This window comes from Sorex fumeus, unplaced genomic scaffold (assembly GCF_029834395.1).
Source record: "Sorex fumeus unplaced genomic scaffold, SorFum_2.1 ptg000079l, whole genome shotgun sequence".
In the NCBI taxonomy this organism is placed as follows: domain Eukaryota; kingdom Metazoa; phylum Chordata; class Mammalia; order Eulipotyphla; family Soricidae; genus Sorex; species Sorex fumeus.
The window spans coordinates 2,407,187-2,434,046 of NW_026606136.1; the positions used below are offsets into that span (position 1 = coordinate 2,407,187).

At 40.2% G+C, this 26,860-nt stretch overlaps 1 protein-coding gene across 1 annotated transcript; it reads left to right on the plus strand.

Annotated features, from left to right (window-relative positions):
• The first annotated feature begins 1,303 nt into the window (after window positions 1-1,303).
• Window positions 1,304-3,319, plus strand: DMAC1 (distal membrane arm assembly component 1). Its single transcript, XM_056130584.1, has 2 exons — window positions 1,304-1,601; window positions 2,464-3,319. Exons 1-2 carry the CDS (start codon window positions 1,328-1,330, stop codon window positions 2,526-2,528), a joined length of 339 nt encoding a protein of 112 aa, XP_055986559.1. The 5' UTR covers window positions 1,304-1,327; the 3' UTR covers window positions 2,529-3,319.
• The last annotated feature ends 23,541 nt before the right edge of the window (window positions 3,320-26,860 follow it).

The window sequence follows — 26,860 nt, forward strand, 5'->3', positions numbered from 1 at the left end:
ACTCCCATGTCCAACGTTTAGATTTAGCCTTTTGGAATTGTGAGTTACCATGGAAGGTTTTGGTTGACATGATGAATTCAGACAGTCTGTCACCCTGTTCGTTCCATTCCAGGCCATGGGTTCTTTTTTTCTTAGCCATCACAAATCCACATCTAATTTTATAATATTAATGTATTATCTTTATGTTAACTAATTTTGTTTACTTGTTAAGTGATTCTACAGGAGAAAAGCAAAAAATCTGTACTTTGTGTTGTTTTTATTTATCTCTAACAGAAAGTCTCTGAGCAACAACAACAAAAACAAAAACAAGGACACCTAGAACAGTTTCTATATGATGTTCTTAAAACCAATAGTCTGACTTTCAATAGCATTCCCCCTCCCCGTGCTTCTGTATAAGAAATAATATCGTAAGTGAGACAAGATGAAGATCATGATGTAAAGAACTAAAGCAAAAAAAAAATTTTAAATTATTACTCCACTTATGGGTTGGAGTGATAGCACAGCAGGTAGGGCATTTGCCTTGCAGTTGGCTGACCAGGGTTCAATTCCTCCAGCACTCTCAGAGAGCCCGGCAAGCTATCGAGAGTAACCCGCCCGCACAGCAGAGCCTGGCAAGCTACTTGTGTCATATTCGATATGCCAAAAACAGTAACAACAAGTCTCACAATGGAGATGTTACCGGTGCCCGCTCGAGCAAAATTGATGAACAACGGGAGGACAGTGCTACAGTGCTACTCCACATAAATCAAAACTATTTCTAATGCCCGGTTATATTAACATAGTTAATATGTAGGTAGAGTGTTCAAGAGATTTGATTCCATTCACCAAGCACAGCTATGTCACTTAACCAGTTTCGCCATATATTTGGACACTTATAAGCCCAATGTGTTTAGAAGATTAAATGGAACAATACATGTAATCCCTCAGCAAAGTATCCAGCATCTAGATATACAGCAACTCTTAAATTAGTTATTCCAGACAGGTGACCTAACGCTCAGATCTCAGCATTAGGGTGAGGCAGATAATTCTGAAACTCTAAGGAAATTGAGGGCTGAGACATCGAGGTAATTAGCTTATTCTAATCACGGTGGTGGAGAAATGTCGGTGTCTAAAAAGGAACAGGTTTGCTTTTGGATCGGTGGGGTGCAGGGTAAAAAAAATTGCACCAGCAGCTGGGCCCTCGGCACCTTTGCCCCGGCCGGAATAGAAGAAAACTACATTTCCCAGAGGCCTCCGCGCCGCTTCCGGCGCCACGCGCCGAGGCTACGATGCGCTGACGTCAGTTCCGGTTCCAAAGCCTGGGACTCGTGGGTTCGCGTTTCCGAGCATGGGCTCCTCCGCGTCCCACGCCGTGGAGCCCGTGAAGGTCGCCGCCTCGTCCGAGGCCCCCTGCTCCGCCCAGCCCGCACCCCTCGCAGCAGCCGGGGAGCCGACGCCCTCGGCAGCAGAGCTCGGACTTCGTAACTGCTGGAGCTGTCGCTTGCTCTCCGGGGCGGGGCTGATCGGGGCGGGCGGATACGTGTACTGGGTGGCCCGAAAGCCCATGAAGATGGGCTATGCCCCCAGTCCGGGGACAATTGCGCAGATGGTCGTCGGCATCAGTGAGAATCGGGGCTCAGATCCTGGCAGTGGGGAGGGGACCGGGGAGGAGCGCTCGACGCCACGTGGGGGGGTGGGGGCGGGGCGGTGGGCGGGGCTGGGCTGGGCTGGGCTGCTGTCTGGGACTGAGCACCCCGGGGCGGAGCACCCCAGACGCGGTGCCGGGAGGTGGTTGGGTCGCTCTTGTTTTCCAAATCAAGAACACAAGAACACGTTGTTTAACCTCGTTTTCATCCTCCTAATACCGACACAGCCACCGTCAGTCCCCTCAGTATTGTAGAACAGAAACGCAGTGAATGAAGTAGGGAATGCTGGATTCAACCTTCGAAACTCCCAAGTACTTGACAGCTCAGCTTTTGCTCTTTTGGTTGCTCTGGCCCCAAAGCCAGGATGCTTTTACTCCCGGTCCCAGAGAAAACGGAAGCAAGGGCACCGGATCGTTATTTGGAAAAAAAAAAAAAAAAAAAGGACTTTTGAAGTCCGTTTAGACATGGGTTCAAAGCCCACATTGGAAAAACGTGGCCAGCAGTTCTTACCTGTAGCATTACTTCATTGATGCCTGGATACTTTCTTGCGGATCCCAGTAAAGCAGTTCTTTAAATGTGTGAATGGAATTTGAGATGTTCATATATGCTTTCTTGCTGCTTGGGGATATAACAAGATATTCTTTAAAAAAAAAATAAAACCTCATCCCCACCCCTCTTTTATTTAATATATCCCCCCTTTTATTTAATATACGATTATAATATATGACCTAGGAGTATTACGTTAAGTAAGATGAGGTTTAAATAAGATGATATAGACAAAAGTACCCGGTGATCAAAATGCAGCATGCACATAAAATATATTTGTTTGTATTCCTAGGCATTGCTTGTTGGGGTGTAGTCATCTTGACAGATCCCAAAGGAAAAGCTTACCGTACTGTTTGAACGTGTCACCAGTGAATTTGTCATCTTTTCTACCTGTCTCCATGGTAAACAGAGCAAGCATGGAACTTACGGATGCATGGACATCGGGACACTTGAGATCTGTGCTTACTGCAAGACTGAAGAGACAAATACGGATTGTCATTTATTGGCCATGGGCATTTGTGACCTCAGGTTCCATAAGGACCAATAAATCCCTTAGAGAAGAGAACAGAGTCTGTGTTATATCTGGGGAATGAGAATAAATTTTAACAACAACCAAGTGGAAATGAGAAGCCAACGAGGAAAATTATCGCAACTTTAATGGTCTTTTTTTCTTTTTGTTAAATTGGGTCAAAGCCTATCACCAGGAACTGTGCAATATGTAGAAATACTTAAATTTTGTAACTGTTCTGCTTGCATGTCCCAAGGCTTTGTTAAAATCTTCCCATGAATGTTTCACAGCTATTCTGAGGTGATTTCTTTCATTGGTAATTAAACCTTAAAGAGTCCAGGTGAGTTATCGAGCCTGATTGAGCAAGTCACTGCTGGTGCCCAGGATTTAATTGTCTTCACTATTCTTATTGTTTCAGAACTGGAATGGCTTCAAAGAAGAAAGGATAACTTTTATGAATCAGATAATCATTAAAAACAAATAATAGAACAATTAAGTACCAAAACACATTTAAAACTTTTTTTGTAATAAAAGCATATTTTTCTACAAGTCTTGAAAACATTTCTATGATGAAAGAGATGGTTTGATTTAAAGACTTGTAATTAGTTCATCTTATAAAAGAAATATGTGCTTCCTTCCAGAGGCTTGTTTTTTTCCCTGGCTTCCCTAAAAATGTTACAGGTATCTTGGAACAAAAAGTGAGCAGACAGCTACAAAGCACTGTGGATTTTGAATAGGCTGAGCAAGTACCTTAAGGGCTGTTATTTATTTTTTAGCTTTATATGCAAGTGCCTCAAGCTGTTAAGCTTCACAAATTACAGTAAGACTTGTATTATCTAAGACAATTCATGGTTTGGGTAGAGCTATCTATATTTATATATACAGTTGTGAAGGAAGGTGCTGCAACTTTAAGTCAGCATCAAAGTATTCAGTTAAGTGATGTTTATGATAATACTGTTATGTTGGAAGAGTCCATAGTCCATAGACTTCCCGTGGCAGGTAACCTTCTTGAAGGCCAGTAACATGATGTTGCTCTGAATACCAATGAAGACAACTATTTCAGCTTTAAAAGACAAGCTGGGGACAGCAGCTAATCTAGTAGTTAGCATACTTGCATAGAATGCACCCAACACAGGTCAGGCCCAGACCTGCAATGCAACCCCTGAGCACTGCCAGATGTGACCTCCGGGGGACCCAGCACTGCCAGTATCCCTCACCACAGGTTTGAGCAGCATCACATCCTTAGTTCCTTCCACAGAACTGTACACCCAGTCAGCCAAGAAACACTTGTTTTACTTTTAAAAACACAGATGCGGGGCTAGAGCGATAGCACAGCGGGTAGGGCGTTTGCCTTGCACGTGGCCAACCCGGGTTCAATTCCCAGCATCCCATATGGTCCCCCGAGCACCGCCAGGAGTAATTCCTGAGTGCAGAGCCAGGAGTAACCCCTGAGCATCACCGGGTGTGACCCAAAAAGCAAAAAATAAAAACACAAATGCATATGTGTATACACACACACGTGTGTGTGTGTGTGTGTGTGTTTTAGTTTTTAAGTAAAACAAGTCAGGTCTTTTGATGAATGAGTAGTTACAGTGAGTAAATTTTTAGGTTAAGCCAAAAACAAATCTAACTTAACGGTCCTGACCTACAGGATATTTAATCTGAATGTTACTATGTCTAGAGTTTATACTAATATGAATCTGTAAGTAAAGAAGAGGTTTAAGATTTTTTTTGTCCTGCTCACTCATTTTGTTGTGAATTAAGTGAGCAGAATAAAACTGGGTCAAGACAAAATTGCTTGGTAATGTAAGAATACTAGCTTAATTATGATTTATGGATTTGAGAATACAGCATGGAATTAAAAGTTTATAGAGGCTCATAATTAGTGTTTGCAAAATGGAGAGGTTCTAAAAGTTGGTAATTTAAAATGCCTTTTTAGGTTCTTTGGAACATAGATTAATATGTGACCATATATATGAACACTTTTTTTTACCATGTTCAAGAAACCTTTAAGCTCAGCCTTTCACAGTATGAAATGGTATCTTGAGATGGTGAAGAAACCATTGCTACATTTCTTGTACCTGTTGTGAAATTGCCTTTAAAGGGACTAGATGATGTGATCAGCTAATTATATCTGAACACATTAAAGGGTTGGAGATTTCTCTACTCTTGGAGAAAGTGAAGGGGCTGAGGTGAAGGGTATCTACTAGGTCAATTACTAAGATACCTGTTGGCTGCAGTGGAGTGTCCCAAATGAAAGTCCAAACAGTTTGGGGCTGGGCCTGCGTTAGATCAATTACGGAGACAACTGTTTCTGGTAGTGCTGGTGGTTAAGTGTCCCAAACATGATTTGTACTTCACCTTCACCCTCAACAACGTGTTCTTTTTATTACTGGATTCTTAACCTGACTGTATCTGAATTAGGGACCTCCTGAATCAAGGGAGTTAATCTGACAACATGAAATATATATTGCACTTAAAAATATGTTCAGGGCATGCATATATTCACATGCCTCCCTCAAATCTAGCTTGCCACAACTGTTTTATTGCTTAAACTGCACTGATCAAAGTGACACATCTAAATCTTGAAAGTCAGAAATAGTAAGCAATTTTGAACTGAAAAAATACTTTTTTTTTTAATGACACATAAATCCTTGACCCAATGATTATATAGATATTAGGAACGGAGAGTCAGAGTTGAAAGATCTATAATTTCACGTCATTCAGCAGCATCTTAAGAGCATAGGGAGAAAATATGTCACACTTCTAAATGCATGCCTCTTGGCCTTTGAGGTACTCAGGAATTTGTCATTCAAATGTAAATGAGGTATAAAGAAATTCCTAAAAGGGCAAATGTTAAATGCAGCACTGCTACTAAAATTCACTACTCAGTCCTCTGAACTTGCATATACTTCAGAAATGTGGTAGTCAGGATTCTTAAGATGGTGCTCAAGAATCTCAGCTCCTGGCCTAGACACCTCTAGTATTTAAACACCGTACGTTCTTCTGTAAAGGAATTTGACATCTTTGGTTCTCAGATCTCTTGACTACAAAATAGGGAGATTATCCAAGAAAATTAATTACATGAGTTCATTAGTTAAATTAGTATATGAATATTAGTTACAGGAGACCTTTAAATCTTGGATTAAGGCATAAGCAGGATAAAGATCCTATTCTAGAGAGATCAATGCAAGCAAGAGAGAAAAACATCTAAGTTCTTTTTTTTTTTTTTAATTTTTATTAGTGAGACACCATGAGGTACAGTTGTAGACTTACAAATTTTTGTGCTTGGGTTTCAATTATACAATGATCAAATACCTGTCCCTCCACCAGTGCCCATTTCCCACCACCACGGATCCCAGTATCCCTCCCACCCACCATCCTCCCATCCCACCCTGCCTCTGTGGCAGGGCATTCCCATTTGTTCTCTCTCTCTTATTGGGTGTTGTGGTTTGCAAAAGAGGCAATGGGTGACAATCATGTTTGGTCTATAGTCTGCTTTCAGCATGCTTCTCCCATCCTCGGAGGATACTCCCAACACCCTTTATTTGGTGCTCCCTTCTCTATCTGAGCTCCCTTTTCCCCTAGCATGTGTGACTAGTCTCCAAGCCATGGAGCAAAATTCCTGGTACTAATCTCCGCCATTCAGAGGAAGATGCTGCTGACTGAAGTGGAGGAGCTTAAAGGCCCAAAGGCTAAGAGGGAAAACAAGTAATACTGAAAACAAAAATTCAGTATTACTATTGCAAGGGAATTAATTCTGCTAACTGGTGAGCCTCTAAGAGAACCTGTGGGAATCAAAAACTACAGCTCGATCAATGTCTTGGTTTCAGCCCGCTGGGACCCTAACCAAAGTATTCATGCTGTGAAACTCTGAGAGAATAAATTTGTGGTTTAAGTGGTTTAGTCTGTAGTAATTTGACACATAGCTATAGAAAATGAACACAAGAAATCAGGAATGGTTTGTACGGTATCATCTTAGTAGGTGTTATGCCAGGCTGTATACACATCCCTATTTTGGGCACTCAGGAAGTAACGAGAAGGGGCGTCTGTCCAACAATTTATATTTACAATTACTCAGTCACTGTCTTCACTTGTTTTGTTACTGATGGCTTTCTTGAATAGTTTTTATTTTCAGTTTTCTAGAATGTTGCTATTTAGCAATATATATATGTATATATCATATATTTATTCATCGATTGCCTTGAGCAGGCCTCAGCAACGTCTCTTTCATCCAAGCCCTGAGATTATATTCAAGGCTCTTTAGGAGAATGAGACCCATCATTGTTACTGGTATTTGGCATATTTGGTACGCCACGGGGAGTTTGCCAGACTCTGCCCTGTGGGCAGGCTACATTCGATAGCCTGCAAGTTTGTCCAAGTTTGTATATATCATATATACACATCACATATAATGTGTAGAGCATTATGCTTACTGTTTCCTAAGAATTATTTAATCTCAGCACCCCTATTGTACAGATGAGGCAACTGTGGCCTGAAATAGGTAAAAATTTTCCCCATACCAGGGCTGGAGCTGTAGTACAGCGGGTAGGGCATTTGCCTTGTATACGGTTGACCCGGGTTCAATCCCTGACATCCCAGTTGATCTCCCAAGCACCTCCAGAAGTAATTCCTGAGTGCAGAGCTGGGAGTAATCCCTGAGCACCTCTGGGTGTTACCCTCACTCTCCCCGAAAATGAAGAATTTTTCCAAAACCTCATGTGATAGACCATTACTGGCCTAGCAAAGGACACTTATTGGGAGTCAGGGTTTTGTGCTACTATGATTATTAGCATCCATTCTCAGGTATCAAAATACAAAAATTTAAGTTCTGCCTTCCCGTTTTTTTCTTAGTTATTCCTTATTTTAACATGTTTTACTATCTTCCTGTTTCTAACAGAGTTGGCATTACTTAAAATTCTGACAACAATGTGCATATAAATCCAAGACAACAAAGTCTTACTTTCCTCAGCATATTGCTATACTTCTGTGATTTAACTCTGATCTGTCTCCTAGTTTTGGGCCATTCTTATGAATTTCAGATTCCTTTCCCCAGCCCAACAGTATCCTACATTTCTGTCTACAAACATCCACAGTCCCAACTTGTCTACAATAAATTTCTCTCTCTCTTACCTACTTCTCTTATTGTGTCTCTGTTCATAGTTGTTCCATCTCATCAACTGACCAGGATAGAAACTATGGATTAATCAACACTTTCTTTGACGTAAGTCTTAGTATTTTTAACTAGTTCGCTCTTTTCTATTTCCATTTGTTATCATTTAGGGGCTGGACCGATAGCACAGCAGTAGGGTGTTTGCCTTGTGGGCGGCCCAGCCGAGCCGGGTTTGATTCCTTCGCCCCTCTCAGAGAGCCCAGTAAGCTACTAAGAGTATCATGCCCTCACGGCAAAGCCTGGCAAGCTACCAGTGACTTATTTAATATGCCAAACACAGTAACAAGTCTCACAATGGAGACATTACTGGGCCCACTCGAGCAAATCAATGAACAACGGGAGGACAGTGCAGTGCAGGGTCATCTATAACTATTTCTTATAATAAATCCTTAAATTCATCTCATTTCAAGGAAATGTCTCTGCTCTCCATACTCTACCCAGAGTCACAGGAAAACTTGTCCCAACATAAAACCCTCTTGCATCTCTGATGCTCACAAGATAAAATTCAGACTCCAGCAGGGTTTAGAATGGACTTACTCTATCCTCCATCTCTATCCCTCTTTATCTCTTTCCTGTTCTTGGATTCTGCTCCATGCAACCCAAGTCCGTACCATTCCTACTGAGCCAACTCTCCCTAAAATTCCCATTTCCTGTGTCTTTCTTCATACCATTCTCTTCCTGTTCCATCTGGAGAGTGGAATCTTGTCTTTTGAAGGCAAACCCAAATGTCATCTGCCTGGCGAAACCATCCCGTAAAAGTCATGTTGTTCCTTTTAAGGCTGTGCATATCACACCTTGTACAGACATCTGTCACTGCACAAAAAATTCCTCTGTTTATGCATCTCTCCCTCACCATTTACAGTGAATTCTTCAAGAAGAGGATTATGCTTTTGTCATTTTCATGTTTACTGTCCTTGCTACTAAACATGGCAGGTGCTTGGTTGGTGTTCAATAAATATTTGAGGATAAATGAATAAGAGAGCTAAACAAATGCATGAGGATAAAAGGAAAATACTCTGATCAACAATTTTAGAGTAGTTGGGTAGTATTTAAGGTATGGTCCCTAACCTAGAAGCTTCTTATAACTCATTAGAAATGTAAATTATCAATCACTTTCCAGACCCACTATTTACTGAATCAGAATCCCTGAGAGTAGAACCTACCATAGCAATCTATATTTTGCCAACGCCCATGGGTGATTCAGGTGAACGCTAATTAAAAAAAAAAACAAACGCTGGTGTAAATGAATGTGACAGATGTGAAAGCAGCAAGTCCCAGCTGTAATGGTTTGCAAAGAACTCATGAGTGAAGCCAGGAGATCCAGGTTCTAATGTCAGTTCTGCTATCAAATAAACTCAAATATATATCAGATATTAGATTATATATACATTAGATATACATTATATACATACATACATTATATACTCATTATATACATACATTATATACTCTATATATGTACTCATATATGTATATACTCATATATATGTATATACTCATGTATATATACTCATATATATGCACACATATATGTATACATGTATCTATAAGGTAAAGGTAAAGGCCCTCCCATTGATCGTCGATTTGCTCGAGCGGGCCCAGTAACGTCTCCATTGGAGACTTTGTTGTTACTGTGCCTGGCATATCGAATACTCTCGGTAGCTTGCCGGGTTCTCTGAGAGGGACGGAGGAATCGAATTTGGGTCGGCCATGCTGGCCGCTTGTAAGGCGAACGCCCTACCGCTGTGCTATCGCTCCAATATATGTATATAATTATATAAATATATTTATATATAAATATATAAATATATAATGTATGTATATAATGTATATAATGTATGTATACATGTATGCAGGTACACATGTACTCAATGTATATATACTCATTATATGCTCAAATATATATCAGATATTAGATTATATATACATTAGATATACATTATATACATACATAATGTATATATACAATATACATTAGATATTTGATATAGATATAGATATAGATAGATAGATAAAATTCTTTCCATTTCTCTCTGCATATTACTGGTTATATGGTGTGAATTAAATCAATCATGCTCTCTTATGCAGATTGTCAAAAATAACAAGCAAAGGAATACAGATATATCAAATATCTAATGTCAGTTCTGCTATCAAATATACCAAGTATACTCAGGCAAGTTTCATAACCTTTTACTTATTGGGTCAGCTTTGCGCAGGAGTTACTCCTGGCTCATGCACTCAGGAATTACTCCTGGCGGTGCTCAGTGGACCATATCGGATGCTGAGAATCAAACCCAGGTTGGCCGCGTGTAAGGCAAATACCCTACCCGCTGTGCTATCACTCCAGCCCTAAGTTTCATAACCTTTTAGAACGTAAATGTTAGCCTCAATCAAGTCAGGTTACGTAATTTCTTCCTATATTCAGTGCTAAGATTCTCTTTTTTACTAATTCACAGTGGTCATGCTTGTCTCATGGAGTACTACTCCGGTTTCAAAGGACAGAGATAGCAGTGGGGAACTGAGAGAAAACTGGAAAGAGCACTCTGCAGTAATCTCGTGAAGCTGCCACAGATCACGCGATGCTCCTGCAAATTCACTCTCTGACACCTTGTATCCGCACATGCCTGATGCATAGCAGGAATTGAGCAACCCCTCACCCCAATTAGTGCACCTGGCCAAGCAAACAATTCTGCAGAGAAAGAAAGGTATTCTTCCTGACTCCCTCAGGATCGGATCATGCCCTGAAGCATAAAATGTGATTACCCTCTCCTCCCCTGCAACTGCATAGGCATTCAAAATAAATGTGGAGGGAAAGCAAGGATTGGGTTTGGCGGTGATGTTGGGAGGAGGCATAGGTGCTGGAGGAGGGGGGAGTTTGGGTGCGTATACACACATGCATGTACCTGTACTACACATGCATGTACGTGGACCAAGAACCCAAACGGAAAAATTCTTTCCATTTCTCCCTGCATGTTACTGGTTATATGGTGTGAATTAAATCAAGCATGCTCTCTTATGCAGGTTGTCAAAAATAACAAGCAAAGGGATAGATGCCATCAGTGGGTATGCCAAGCTGACCAATAAAACTGCACATTCAATCCAATACCAAATGCTCTCACATAACATATATGAGCATATTTCTAATGGTGATTCCTTACGTGTGAAGCTGAGTAGACATAGCAAGGCCCACCAGGTGACTTCATCACTGTGATAACTAGCCAAAGAAATTGCCCTTATGCCAGGAAGCAGGATCTTGCTCAAAGAAAGCTCAAAGCTCTCTTTTGGTTTGATAAAAGAAAGCCTTAGATTCTGTTCATAATGTTACCAAAGACATTTCAGTAACTAAAAGAAATTGGGCTTTATATTCTTCAATGTAACTACTTAACAGTCACCTCAGATGCCTCAGTCTCAGTAACTAAAAGAAATTGGGCTTTATATTCTTCAATGTAACTACTTAACAGTCACCTCAGACTGTATTAGTATTCAGTCCTAATCATTATATTCCAGGCACTATGGTGGGTGTGTGGGGAATATTGCAGAGTCCCCATTCCCGTTGGGCTGGAGCGATAGCACAGCCGGTAGGGCATTTGCCTTGCACCCTGGCGACCTAGATTCAATTCCTCCGTCCCTCTCGATACCAAGAGTATCCCACCCACATGGAAGATCCTGGCAAGCTCCCCATAGCGTATTCGATATGCCAAAAAGAGTAACAAGTTTCACAATGGAGACATTACTGGCACCCATTTGAGCAAATCAATGAACAACAGGAGGACAGTGCTACAGTGCTACCCAGCTTCCCTGTTCCAAGAAGTTGAGTGTCTATTAGAATAGATAGACTCTTAAGTGGTGACTGTGCAATAAGGATTATTCACTGGATTCATAGGAGCAAGGGAAAAGATGTCATTTTAGATTTTTTAATCAGACACAGAAATCAAATCTTACCCAAAGCAGAGCCTGGGCACCAGTGGTACAAACTTGACTTGTGTGCCACTCACCATGTAGATGAATAAAGCAGACATATGTCAAGAGTAAGGGTTACCAATACCCAGAGCCAGGCATGTCAACAAACAGAGACTCTAAGAGGGAATTCTCAGAGTTCCTTGACTTGGGGTTGCTTTAAGCAGCGTGCTGTGCAGCCATGCTTAGAACTGTGTGACAGAGAAGTGCAAAATGCCTGTCAAAATGCTTGACAAGTGAAAGACAGGCAAATTGGGGGGATGCTTGCTCTCCACCCTCACCAGCCTGTGAACACCTGTTACTAGAGGAGCAAGCTGAGAGACATTTAGTACATGCTGGCAGCACCCGCAGAATCAGCTCCTCCTCCTGACGCGGTGAAAACCTGATACTTTCTCTGTTGCTTCTGCCTCACAAACCCACTTCAGTTTGCTTATGTAGAGTTATCAGAAGTGAGGAGAGGTAAATAAACTCCTTGAGTAGGTTTTACCTTCGTTGAATATGAAGAGGCTGAACATTCTGGCAGCATTCTTGTTCAGGTGAGAAAATCCACACTAACCCCTTATGAAGAGAGAGTTTCAACTGACATTCACAATCAAATGAAACATTTCACCTGGGCAATGCAGACCGTCGTATATTCCAAGTGGATTTTGCTGATTATTACTTATTTATATATTGTGTCCTGCAGTACCCTAGGTAGAATGAAAACAAAGTTCTTATTTACAGATAAATGTGGTTGTTAGAGACTGTGCGGTCACCAACACTAAAAAGAATTGGTCAAAGGAGGTCAGGTCTTTTAGAACCTTTTTCAGAAGTTTCCAAGGGATACAGGGAGGTGTGTTTGTTCTAAACTTTCTCAATGGGAAGCAGTCTACATTGTGCCTTTCCTAAAACCACAGAAATTCAATGGTCTTCTTGGGTGTGCATGTAATATATAGACCGTGTTCAGAAGCTTAGGAGAAGATCAAAGGGATTGGGACAAAGGAGACAAAACATTTACTATTGAAAGCTGCCAGTTGGGCCCAAGAGATAGTGCATCAAGTAAGGAGCTTGCCTTGCATGCAACCATGGCAGAATTTTTCGCAGTATTTCATATGCCACCCCCCCCCCCCCAAGCCCACCAGGAGTGATCTCTGAGCAAAGAGCCATGAGAAACCCTAAGTGCCCACCCCAGGTGTGCTTCCCCCAAACAAACTAACAAACAACTGCCGGTTGGAAGCTGTGTCCCTAAACAAGAAACTCTTTGCCTCAGCTTTCTCACATAAAAATGTGAAGAGATGTACCCATGAGTAGTTGTACCCATCAGGTTTGGTAAGTAGTAAATGTATTTAATGACTTGATGACTTAGCCCAGAAATGATCATTGATGTTGTTTTGAATTATATACAAAGTGTCACCACTCCTTTTGCCACTGGATTAGGGATTTGGGTTCAGAGGAGAATGCCGTATTACTGAGTATGGGATTGGGAGTTTGACATTATATCAAGCTTTACAGATTCCGGAAATGTTTTCAAAAGTAACCCTGCACGTTGCTCAAGGCTTGTTTGCATTTGCAGTTTGGCTTACTTCATCTCAGTTTTTCACTTGAACATATTTTACTGGCTAGGAATGTAACTTCAAAATCAACAGCAAATGGAGAGATGCGGAGGGAGAGAGAGATAGAGATAGAGACAGAGAGGAGGAAGGGAGAAAGAGAGACAGAGAGAGACAGAGAGAGTAAGCTTTATCTAGAAAAAACTTTTCTTCTGAGAAGGCTCTAGAGTTGGCTCTAGGCAAGCACCAGCTGCAGATTGCTTTGTTATGACTTGGTTTAAATATATCCAGGGCTGAGGGGGAGGAGGGGAAATGACAGAAGTTCTGGCTTCATGCAATGCTTGATGCTTATTTCACCAAGTTGGTGGTGACACTGACATCATACTTTTTCTCGATGAGACTTCTTCATTGACTGCCCGGCTTTGAATTCTTTCTGTACTACTTATTATCTTTTCTTTACCTAGAAAATAGAGAAAACTAGACCTATCTTGCCCATTTCATGTTTTATTTTTTCATGTGGAAGAAAAAATATAAGTGGACTATTTGTCACTGAACCAGTAAATAACACTCTGCTAATGTTATTCATTTCCCTCATCCAGATGTACCTTTTAAAACTATGCCCTCAAAGCTGGAATGATAGTACAGTGGGTAGGGTGCTTACCTTGCACATAACTGATATGGACTTAATCCCTAGCACCCCAAATGGTCCCCAAAGCCCTGCCAGGAGTGATCCATAAACGAAAAAACAGAGTAAGCTCTGATACCACTGGATGTGGCCCCACATGCTAAAAAAAAAGAGGGTGAGGGGGCAGGGGACAACTATATCATCCAAATCTTAGATGAGTGGCACAATTAGAAGTTCTAAATTCAACTTTTCCAAGTTTTCTCATGTTTGTGTAACATTGGACCCCTTTCCATGCAACCTGATTAGCTCCATAAAACCATTACGAGGTGTTAACGCATGAAGAAATGTTATTCCTGGCAACTTGCACGCTAATATTTTTGTTAAATAAAATTTACAGTTTCAAATTTTTCAAGTCAGAGGATTATTCTATCCTTATTTCTCCAGGTAGCTTACATACCAGTTTACATGCTTTGTGACATCTCTTTCTTTCCTCCCAAACTTTGCCCTCATATCTAATAGGCATCACCACAAGAATTCTACTCAGAGTCTCAGCTGTTGGCAATTTTTGGGACTAGCTATTGTTAATACCATTTCCCAATCTCATTCTTATGTAAAATATACCACATACTTTTAAAGGTAATATTCTAGTAGCTTTAGAATTTCTGCCAAGTGCAACATATTGTAATAAATCATATGAACACATCCAGATAGAGACCCAAGAAAGTTAATGCTTTAAATCTTAGATTTTCTAAGAATTATCTCTTTTAGTTTTAAAGAACACGAGTTGATGACTTGTTCTGATAATTGCCTCCACCGTCATTACTAGCAACAAAAGAATGTTGCATGTCTTAAACTCCAGATTGAAACCTAAAATTAGTAATATAATCAGGATCATTTATTCTCCATCTTTAGAAAGTTTTATAACTTTTAGATTGTAGTGCTTCAGTTTTTTTTGTTTTGGGGGCCACACCCAACTGTGCTCAGGACTTATTCCTGGCTCTACACTCAGGGATCACTCCTGCCAGGACACTGGGGACACTGGAGTACTGAAAATTGAACCAGGGTGAGCTGGTTATGCCCTACCTATTGTGTCGTCTCTCCAGCCCCTAGAACTCGGAACTTCAAGTCTCATTTTTTTTTCTTTTTCACTCCAAGAATGGCTTCAATATTGCTAATGGTGGTTTTAAATCTGGTCTCACTTAGCTTAGGAGGTGCTGATACTTTTTGATGGATACTGAAGTGGCTGTGAACAGAGATTGTGAGGAAGCCCTAGAGAGCCTCAGTGATTGTTTTGCACATCATTTATTGCTTGAAATGTTAGGTGAGGTGTAGAGACAGCTGGATGATTCCCTTCATTACAAATCTAATAATTCATTGCAAAATTTTCTTCATCACATCAATTTTGCAGCTTAACCAGTTTGATGATTAGGGTCTTCCTTATATGTGTTAGTTTATCTTCTGTCTCTTAAATTCACTTGTTGCAGTTCTTTACATACTTATTTGGGAAAAAATGATTTATAATAGTGTTTTAGGCCTTATCTCTCTTCTTCCAGGTTATTGGATCAAAAGCCATAGAATATTCTTTGTTTCCCCTTACTTCCCATCATGATAACTAAATTAACTTATAAAAATGTGGCCATTAAACTGATGTGGCTCTAATGTCATGGGGGGCAGTGTAAACAAATAAAAAGTCTATAAATGTGGAACCAGAGAGATAGCACAATGGGTAAGGCACTTGCCTTGCATGCAATCAACCTGTATGTAATCCCTGGCACACCACAGGATCTCCTGAGCACCACCAGGAGTGATCCCCGAGTGTAAAGCCAGATGTAAGTCCTGAATACCACTGATGTGGCCCAAGAAAGACCCCCAGGTCCAAAGTCTATAAATGCTTCAGTTATGAAGTCAAATACCAACTCAAATTATAATCAGAGTCAACTAATGTCCTTTTAGTTGAATGTGCACTTTGTACACATCTTTCTCCTGATTCCTATCAGTGGAATTCTCCTAACCCCCTTAAATTAGAACAGTAAGACCAACAATTTTGCTCAAATAAAGTTGAAAAAAATAAAATTAAAATTTTAAACGGGCATCAATTAATCTTTCAAAATACTCACCTCCTCAGAAAATTCTATAAATTCATCAGAACATTCCTAATTCAGACCTCATATTCACCTATTACCTGGATCCAAACCTATATATGCAGCTATGCCTGTACTCCTTTTCTGCCTTCAACTTCTGACAGAAGTGCCTGTATCAAAGAAAATTTAAAAAAAAATTTTAAAAAGTGCCTCTATCCCCTCTAATTTCAGTCAACAGCAGTCAAAATGACCAATGATCCATTCAAATGACTAGGATCACACCAACCACTTTCCTAAAATTCACAAAAAAAGTCAGTATTTTCCAAACACCCTTAGAGTATCACGAATCGCGACAATCCTGTTATTCATCGATTGCCTCGAGCAGGCCCCAGGAACATCTCCTTCATCCTAGCCCTGAGATTTTTAAGAAAGTGCTATATTCAAGGCTCTTTAGGAGAATGAGGCCCATCATTGTTATTGGTATTTGGCATATTGGGTACTCCACAGGGAGTTTGCCAGACTGCCGTGTGGGCAGGTTACATTCGGTAGCCTGCCAGTTTGTCCAAAGTAGACAATAAGAGATAATAAGATGATAATAAGATGAGATAATAAGATGTCATAATAGGATGTCAAAAACTGGGAGCTGGTTTTAATAGTCTCTGAGTCTTGGCCGTTGATGGGATTACACAGTGCCGGGGGGCCAGTTGGTGGGTGTGACCCGCGCCTACTGGAATTCGGAGGATCTGGGTGGAGGATGCACAGCCCCGATCCGAGTAGGCTTGGATCTCCAAGGGGCTGAGCATCCTTCTCCCTTAGAATATACAGGTTATAAATTTATCTTGAATATCTAGGTTTTACATAACTAAATTCTGAACATATTTTTGATCTAATATCACTCACTTTTCTCCTGAGTTTCAATTGCACATTTTGAAAATTATTATATGTACTAAAATATGTCAAAATATATAAATAAAAATTATATTAAATATATACCATGCATTATATTGTAATATTTTATTATATGCATGCACACCATTATATTTATTATATAATATCTGCACATACATACAAACTATTATACATGATTCAAATATATATAACATTGGGGCAGAGGGAAACTCAACCCACCTCCCTCTGAGGGGTCCGGTAAAGAGCCTGGTGCAGAGGCAGGAGGTTCTGCCCAGCCCAAGCAGGACCCTGGCAGCTGAAAACCTCCAGAACCCAGCCACAGCCATGCTCAAGGCCACTTTCCACACTTTCGGATGAGCCTTATACATGAAGGAACCGGCAGAGGAACCCAGGTATAGAGGGCCCATGGCTGAGAACTCCAAGTCTGATCAGATCAGGACTGGGTCTCCTCCACCCAGATTCCTAATTTTCCAGTAGCTTGGCAGTCACACATTATGTCATATCATCAACAGCCAAGATCCAGAGACTATAAAACAAAGCTCCTGGAAGAGAGAGACACAGTTTTTCCTGGAGCGCCTCTGTTCCTCTAGCAGAGCCCGGCAAGTGACCAAGAGTATCCTGCCTGCACGACAGAGCCTGGCAAGCTACCTGTGGCATATCTGTTATGTCAAAAACAGTAAAAAATAATGGGTCTCGTTCCCCCGACCCTGAAAGAGCCTCCAATATGTCAGCATTGGGAAAGATGAGTGGGGAGAGGCTGCTAAAATCTCAGGGCTGGTACGAATGGAGATGTTACTGGCGCCCACTCGAGTATATCGATGACAGTGATACAGTGATATATAACATTATCTCATCTGCTTTTCATTCCACCTGGAATTCCTCCCAAATATAGTCAGTCTTGTAGCTTATTATGGACATAGATCAGGTGTCAGCTCAAACGCCCTCAAAACGTGTTTGGTCATATCAAAAATGGCTCTACGTTTAGATCCTATTCTTCGGTTTGTTTCTTTTCTGAGCACTCATCACTGTCTGACATTCTACTCAAACCTATGCTGATACTTATTTTCTTATGAATTGAATGTGTCATGAGAACAAAAGTGTAGTTTCATCTACCATTTTATTCTTAGTACTAGAACAGCAGGAGTTAATAATTTATATTCAGCAGGAGTTAATATTTTTCCATGAACTAAAATTGTAAACTCTAAGAGTTGGAGCAATAGTACAGTGACTAGGGCATTTACCTTGAGTGTAGCCAACCTGGGCTTGATCCCTGGCACTCCAGATTGTTCCCTAAGCCTGTCAGGAGTGATCCTTGAGTGCATATCCAGGAGTAACCCCAGAGCACAGCCAGGTGTGGTCAAAACACAAACACAAAAAATATATATTCTGGCCCTGTTTTTCTCCCCGCAATATAAAGTTTTGATCAGTTGATATATAATTTTTGTTCACGATCTTGACCATTCTAGAAATCTGGTTCTGCTTATTCAAGGTATGTGTGTGCGTGTTTGTGTGTGTATGTGTATGTGTGTGTGTGAGAGAGAGAGAGAGGGAGAGAGACAGAGACAGAGAGAGGGCAAATGAAAGAAAGCGTTAGATATGATTTATATGGTATATGGTCTAGTCAAGTTCAGGGTAGATTATAGACACCTAGGCTGCACATACTTAGAAACTTCTATTCAGGTACGAGGGAAGTCAGTGATGACTCTTTTCTATTATGTACATACAGACAAACTATGACAGAAGACAATAGCAGAAAATATAATGAGAGGTAAAGGGAATGACTCAGAGGCAAAAGTGTCTGCCTTGCGAATATGAAACCGAGAATTTGAACTAGATGTCAGTCACTTGTCCACCATCACTTCACTTTACAAAACCCCAGCATCACAAAAATATGTGTACACAACAGTACATTTGAGCACCCAAATAAAAGTGCCAGCACTTGGCTAAGAAATATAATGTCCAGCAAGCACATGTGTAAATGCCATACTGATTATCAATGATAACCACAACTAGGCTTATAGTATTTCAAGTATTACTTTTAAGAACTTTATCTTAATTTTCTACTTAATTAGCATCTCATTCCCTGTAATATGTCTATATTATATAGAATATAAAGTAATATAGTTAATGTTGCTTGGTGAAAAGAATCTGAATTTATTTAATTAAACAATGAAGTTCCTGATGTGATCTAAAAAGTCAGTCTTCCTTGCATCATAGAACTTTATGATGTCCAGAAGACCTTATATATATAGCTACATAGGCAAAGATCTCAACAAATTTTCAGGAAGGGTAGATCAAAATAATTAAATAACTTCATGCTGAAACTGATCTGTGGGGTGAGCGGAACACACAGACATATCTCTTTCATAATATTCATGGCGGAAGGCCCTTTAGGCTTCCATGTAGCAAGACATTTGGAGTTCATTTATAGTAAACCCAGTACTGTTCTCTACTAATAGAAAACAGAAAGTTCTTTGGGTGGAGGGCATACCCAGCAGTTTCTAGGAGCTACTCGATCCAGAGTTCAGGTGTTGATCCAATAGGTGCTCCAGGTCCCACATGGTGCTGGATCATAAGCCCAAGTCTCCCATGTGCAAAACATGTATTTAGCCCATTCATCTAGTCACTAGAGGCTGGAGTGATAGCACAGCAGGTAGGGCATCTGCCTTGCACGCAGCCAACTTGGCCGACCCGAGTTCGATTCCTCCGCCCCTCTCGGAGAGCCCGGCAAGCTACTGAGAGTATCTCGCCCTCACAGCAAAGCCTGGCAAGCTACCCGTGATGTATACAATATGCCAAACACAGTAACAACAAAGTTTCACAATGGAGACGTTAGTGGGCCTGTTTGAGAAAATCGATGAACAACGGGAGGACAGTGGCAGTAACAGTGATCTAGTCACTGACACAGAATGTTCACTTCTAAGCACCCTCTTAGTCAAGTACCAAACAGATGTATACCAATTCACTTCTTAGAGATGGAAGATCCATCTCTGAGTCATTCTCAGGAGCTTGAGCTGTGAAATGGCCTCTTATGCCTTAGAATTACCTCCTTCCTGGAGTCACTAAGAAAATAAACATATTTTTCTATGTCCCAGTTTTATTTCCACCTTCTTTATTTCTCTCCTGGGGGTTGAGGGGGAGGGTTCTCTTTTTTATGTCTCAGGCACAAGTTTGCAACTACTTATAAATAGGGATTTGGGTAAGGGGAGAACTTATGAGGCGTCCAGTGGAGGCTTGATAACGCAAAGAAATTACTTTTATATTGCTAAAATATAGCTCTTTTTTGCATAACCATAGTTTTTGCTCTTTACTCATTTTATCCATACTATAAATTTTGTTTGTTATATGTTAAACGTCTCTAATTCCTCTGAAGGAGGGAGAATGGGAGATAAAAATAACTTTGTTCCCATCACAATTAGCAAAATAAGATGGAATAATGTAGAAGAGATGCCTGCTCCTGACTTATATGATGGATTTGAGGAAAAGCCAAGGTAAGATTGTTAAGTAACAGTGACCATAAACAAATGAACAAGAAATTAAAGTGTTGGAAAAACTAGAGACCATGTGTTAAAATCCAGCATTCTTTTTGAATACTGAAGTACATGTTTGGAGTTCATACTTTAGCTCAGTCCCAGGTGAGAACATTCTAGAAATCTGGTTCTGCTTATTCAAGGTATGTGTGTGTGTTTGTGTGTGTGTATGTGTATGTCTGTGTGTGTGTGTGTGTGTGAGAGAGAGAGAGAGAGAGAGGAGAGAGGACAGAGACAGAAACAGAGAGACAGAGGCAGAGAGAGGGTAAATGAAAGAAAGCGTTAGATCTGATTTTGACTAGCAGCCCTGTTGGCAAGATTACAACCAAATTTAACCAAATCTTCAGCAAATAATATATATTGCTTCAAACAAATAAAAATATTCACCAATATATTTAAGCACCTGAGTTTAGAATGCACAAACTACTGTGCTCGGCATTACGACCATAGACCTGAAATATAGTGTCAGGGTGAGTGGGGAGTTGTTAAAAGACTGAGTTGACAATAGGAAGTTCATTACTAACTCTAATGTGCCCCTTGACATTTACCCAGACAATTTCAGTCTATGACATTAACATGTGATTCTTTATGTGAACCCAAGCCTTGTTACTTCCCCGGAAAGAAATGCGTGTGTCTAGGAGAAATCGAAAATGTTTTAATTTTATCTCTTTCACTAAAAATCCAGAAATAGTTCTAGATATATTGGAAGAATATCTTCAAGATTAAAAATGCAAGATTGTTCTTGTTTTCATTCAAAATTTGAAACAAAAATTTCTACCATTATTTCAGATATTTTTTTAAATGAATCTGCTTGTGCATCTTAAAATATTTATATGTTTAGGAAACAGTAAGCTATTCCATAGTGTCACTGAGGGTTATTAAACTTAAAGTAAAGAGAAGTAGGCATTCTGTTTTTTTTTTTTATAACAAATCCAAAGGTCTTTTCCAATCGAAAAGAACAACTTCCAAGCATATATCTAAATATATATCCGTGTCCAAGGTTTGAACTGCTTTTTGACAACACACAGCATAAATCCTATTTAGGGAATAATTGCCTGGGATAGTGCCGAGTTACCAGGCCATTTAAATCGATGCTGTGTGCTGTTGTACACTTAAAATTATTTACACTGCTCTTATCCTAGCTACAATCTGTTCTCTTTCACTAATGCAGTGGAGAACCATTTACTCAGAATACGAAAGTCCTTCTGATTTCATTTTGGCTCCCACATCTGCTGCTGTGAGTATAAGCCCTAGAAATAAAACCAAATAAAGAAGCACATGGAAGCTTTAGGGGAAATGGGTTTAGAATAAAGATTAATGAAAAATTCAAAGTTCTTTTTCTGACACTTTGTTCTAATTAGCTTTAATGACTGGTTGGACTTGATCTTTTGAGAGATTTGGAAGAATCCTATTCTTCTCTCCTATTTCCTTGTCTTAGTCTAAGTTTTAGACACAGCTTCCATTCAAGACTGTGTACCTCTGCACTCAAGAATTACTCCTGGCAGGCTTGGGAGAGGTTATGGGGAGCAGGGATTGAACCCGGGTTGGTCTCATGCATGGTAAGCACACTGTATTATCACTCTGGCCCCTGATATATGTGTTCTTATGAGCAGAAATGAAATTGATGACAGACCCTAGAATATATCATGTTATCATTTTTGTTTAAATTTTACTTATGTTATTATTAAATCTTCATGTTACTCATATCTACCTGAAAAGTTTTAATTCTTAAGTGATATTTATTATTATCCCCCCAAAATAATAAAAGCAGAGATTAGTTAGAACTAAACTAATAAATCAGACACTGTATAATTAGTGAAAATAAAACAACTCCTGCTATTTTAATCCAAAAGCAAATATATGCTCCTGGATTTTAATGGGACCCCAGAATGGGAACCGAACAGTTGTTTAAGATTAGAACATATTCAAGATTAGGAATTTGAGGATGGAGTTGCTGGGTGTCCAGCTCAGAGGCTTTTTGTTGATTTTATTGCATCCCAATTTTATTGTGAAAAGAAAAAATAATATGATGGAGAGACATCTATCACTCATTTGGATAAGAATTTTAGAGAAATTCCTTAACATTTTTCAAATCAAAATGACTTTATGAGCTGGAGAGATAGTACAGGCATTAAGGTGCTTGCTTTTTGACGTGCTGATCAGTTACAATCCCCAGTCCATACTGTCTGCTGAAAACCATCCAGAGTCACTTCTGACTCTGAGAGAGAGTCAGAAGAGCAGAGAGACATGAATAACGTCCAGGTGTGGCTCAATGCCACATCACCTCCACTCCATGACTTTGTTTTATAATATATTATAAAATTGCAGTTGTGGTAAAATTAGCAGTAGTAATAATAGAAGCGGTAGTAGTAGTTGTAGCAAAAACTGTAGTTGTCACTGTAATTTAATGAACTTCATTGATGTTTTATACTCATAATGATGAATTACTCCCGAGAAAGACTGATTACATACTTTAGAACTTAATACAACTTATATTTCTGAAGTACAGTATATGAAACATTAGTGTGTCTAACATTCACACAGGACTCTTATATAAGTTGATGAATTCTGAAATCTGTAGATTCTATGAAGGTCGGTTAGGGCTCAGACAACTGCATTTTTAATAAGTTTTCAAATGAATCTAATTTAAGTGCTCTGTGGAACACATTCTAGCTTTAAGAATCCTACATTTAGGTACAAATGTTGTAAATAAAAAAACAAGTATCTTCTTCCTTCAAAAAGTCTTTGCATTTGAAATATTGGTCCACTGTTAGAAATGAGGTTGATACTGAATAGTACTCCAGGGATCTACAAATGGTCTATGAGTTGTGATTCAGTCACCCAAGAGCTATTGTATTGCCATCATTTTTCTTCATAGTGATTCCTTAAACCTTAAAGAAGGATTTTTTTTGGTTGGTTGGTTGGTTGGGAGAAAGAAGAAATAAAGGAGACAACATTCAGGTCATATTTTCCCCTCACTATAAGTAGAAGCACAAGAGGAGGTCAAAAGTCCACCAGCCTAGAGACTAAGAAACAAAGTATTGATCTGTGATTTTCTGAGAAGAGAGGTTCCTTTTAATTTTAGAATTCCCTTGACTCAATGTTGTAATTAATAGGAGCTTACTAAATGCCTGCCAAGAGTTAATGGACTGAGGTACAATTTTTAATTATAGCTTATAATAACCTTAAGAGAGTGATGCCCTATGCTCTTAGCTCCAAGATGGAAAATTATTTTAATTTGTTTGATCACCAGTGTGTATAGTTGGCACCAAATTAATGATTATTGTCACTTGATCACTTGATCACTTGACTTCCCGTTAATCATCGATTTGCTTGAGCGGGCACCAGTAACATCTCTATTTGTCCCTGTCGCTAGCTAGTGTAGCCCAATGGTGTCTGTTTGTTCTAGAAACATGAAGAGCCTCAAACCAATCATTCAGGGTCTTGACGAACAAGTCTGACCATCTGGTAGGAGGGCAGCCATGCAGTCTTTTGATGTTCCATGGAACCCAGTCGGTAATGGCTCTAGTCCAGCGGTCGTCTCCAAATCTCATTATGTGTCCAGCCCATCTGGTTTTTGACACCTTGGCAAACGAGACAATGTCCCTGATTCTTGACCATAAACGGAGGTGGGAACTCCGGATTCTTTCTCTCATTTGAGCGAAACGTGATAATCCAAACATAGCTCTTTTGATTCCTCTTTGGGAGACCCAAATAACGTTCTCATCCTGTTTTCGTAGGGCCCAGGTCTCTGAGGCATATGTTAATGCAGGAAGAACAGTGGAATGAAACAGATGTGCCCAGAGCCAGAGGTTCTTCATACTCTTAGCTATTTCTTCGACGCTCTTGAAGGTGTTCCAAGCCTCTCTCTTCCTTCTGCGCAACTCAGGTGCCAGGTTATTTGTCATGTTAACTTTTCGATTAAGGTACATAACTGTTGCATTCAGAGATGGTTGTTCCCTTGAGAGCGAATGGAGTGTCAGGAACGAGGTTGTTTCTCATAAACATTGTCTTTGTGAGATTCAGATGTAGTCCGACCTTTCCACACTCATGGTCGAAGTAGGCCAGGATTTGTGCTGCTTGGCTAATGTTTGGTGTTATTAGAATGATGTCATCAGCAAAGCAGAGGTGGTGTAGTTGCTGACCATCTATTTTCACTCCCATTTCTTCCCATTCCAGTTGTCGCATGATGTTCTCGAGGGTGGCACTGAAGAGTTTCGGTGAAATGACATCAACCTGCCGAACCCCTCTCTTGACATCAATGATCACTTCTTTGTAGAATGGTGAGATCCTAGTAGTGAATCCACAATACAGCTCACGGAGGATCCTGATGTATTGAGTTTGAATTCTCTGTTTAGTTAGGGTTTCGATGACCACTTCAGTCTCAACAGAATCAAAGGCCTTCTATAAATGAATGAACATTAGATAGAGCGGCATCTTGAACTCCCGAGAAACCTCAATGAGCTTGGTTACCATGTGAATATGGTCGATGGTGCTGAATTCTTTTCGAAAGCTGGTTTGCTCGCATGGTTGTCCTTCATCTAGTGTTCTGCCAGTCCTATTCAGGATGATTCAAGTGAACAGCTTGTAGATGACAGATTGGGTGACAGTTGCCAATGTCATGGATGTCTCCTTTCTTGTACAGTAGTACAGTCCTGCTGGTTTTCCATTGGGATGGAAACTGCATTCTGAAGAGCTGAGACAGTGTATTGATGAGTACTGATGGCAAGTTCTTCAGGTGTTCGGGTCTGACCTTGTCTGGACTGGGAGCTGTTTGCTTCTTTACCGATGAAATGGGATGTTGTATTTCGAAGAGAGAACGTTGTGAACGACATATCCATCCTGGGGAATTTGGTATGTGGGCAGGTGGTCATGGCTATCGAAGAGATCCGAGTAGAAGTCATGGATAATCTTCTCCATTGCCCTTCTGGAAGATATGATAGATCCATCAGGACATCGGAGGTCTTGGTCTTGTACTTGGCAGTAATCTTGGTCTTGTAGTTGGTGAAGGACAGGCGGGAATTGTGAATGCTTTTCCTGGCTTCTGCTGCATCTGCCAGCACTGCTGCTCTTCTCTCTTTGAGATTTTCTTGATCGCTTCTCTGAACTTCTCTGCGAGCTTGGACTTCGCTTGTGGTTGTATGAGGCTTGGACCAAGCCGAGTTGGTGAATGTGCTCAAGTTTTCGAAGACAGGAGCTTTATTTTTTGTGGCTATCTCTCTCTTGGCATTCCTCGCACAATCATGGAGGTGCTGAACCAGTTGTTCGTATTCCTATTCAATGTTGTCAATGACGGCATCTTCCCATGTTGCCACAATAGTGCCAAAGAGCTCCCTGTTGGTGGTCCTTCTGGGAGTTCTCTTCTGAAACTTTGCAGCCCCTTCTCCCCACTCTGTGAAGTAGAATTTTGCACAAAGGAGACAGTGGTCCGATCCTGTTTTGAATTTTGGGACAACAGCAACAAATCTCAAAATGGAGATTACCGTGCCTTCTTGAGCAAATCAATGAACATCAGGAGGACAGGACAGGAGGACCGTAACATGGGTCAGGCAAAACCATCAACTTCATTGTGGAACTGTCCATCGGGAGACTCCCGTGTCCAATGTTTAGATTTGGCCTTCTGAAACTGTGAGTTACCATGAATGGTCTTGGTCGACATGATGAACTCGGACAGTCTCTCACCCTGTTTGTTCCATTCTAGGCCATGGGTCCCGATGTGGAGTTCTTCAGCACATCTTCTCAGTCCTATCTTGGCAAATAACATCACCGACAATGATCTTGTAGAAGGTGTGGTCTTCTTTATAGAACTTCTCCAGCTTCATGTAGAACTTGTAAATTTCTCCTTTATCATAACCCGATGTTGGTGTGACGACAACAAAGATAGAAAATGCCGGCAGTGAGCCACATCTATTCAAGTGCAGTTGTCCGATTTGGTTGTTAGGCATTTGAATGAATCAATGCTCATGGCCAAGTTCATGTTGACAAGGACACCGACACCTCTGACGCCTCTTTTGTCGCATGTTCCTAGGAACAGTTCTCCAGTGTCGAAAACGGATATTATTTTCTGTGATAATAAGTGATTATGAACAGTTTTATTTTTTATATGACTACTACATACTCAGATGTCCTTTTCAGGGAAGTGTCTTTTCATCTCTTTCTACATGTTTTGATTGGGTTATTGGTTTTTAACTTCTTGAGCTTTGTCTGTACTTCACATAACTTGGGTATTAGCCTTTTATCATATGTATAATGTATAAATATTTTCATTCATTCAGAAGGGTGTCTTTATTTACCCCAATTTTTTTCCACAAAAAGCTTTAATATTTGATATCCCATTTGTTCACTTCCATTTTTGTTAGCTTTGACAATAGATTAAA

Bases quoted from the DNA above. Each gene is read 5' to 3' on its own strand.
- DMAC1 (XM_056130584.1), top strand. From the start codon at position 1,328: ATGGGCTCCTCCGCGTCCCACGCCGTGGAGCCCGTGAAGGTCGCCGCC. The intron at 1,602-2,463 runs GTGAGAATCGGG...TTGTATTCCTAG, and splicing joins GCAGATGGTCGTCGGCATCA to GCATTGCTTGTTGGGGTGTA.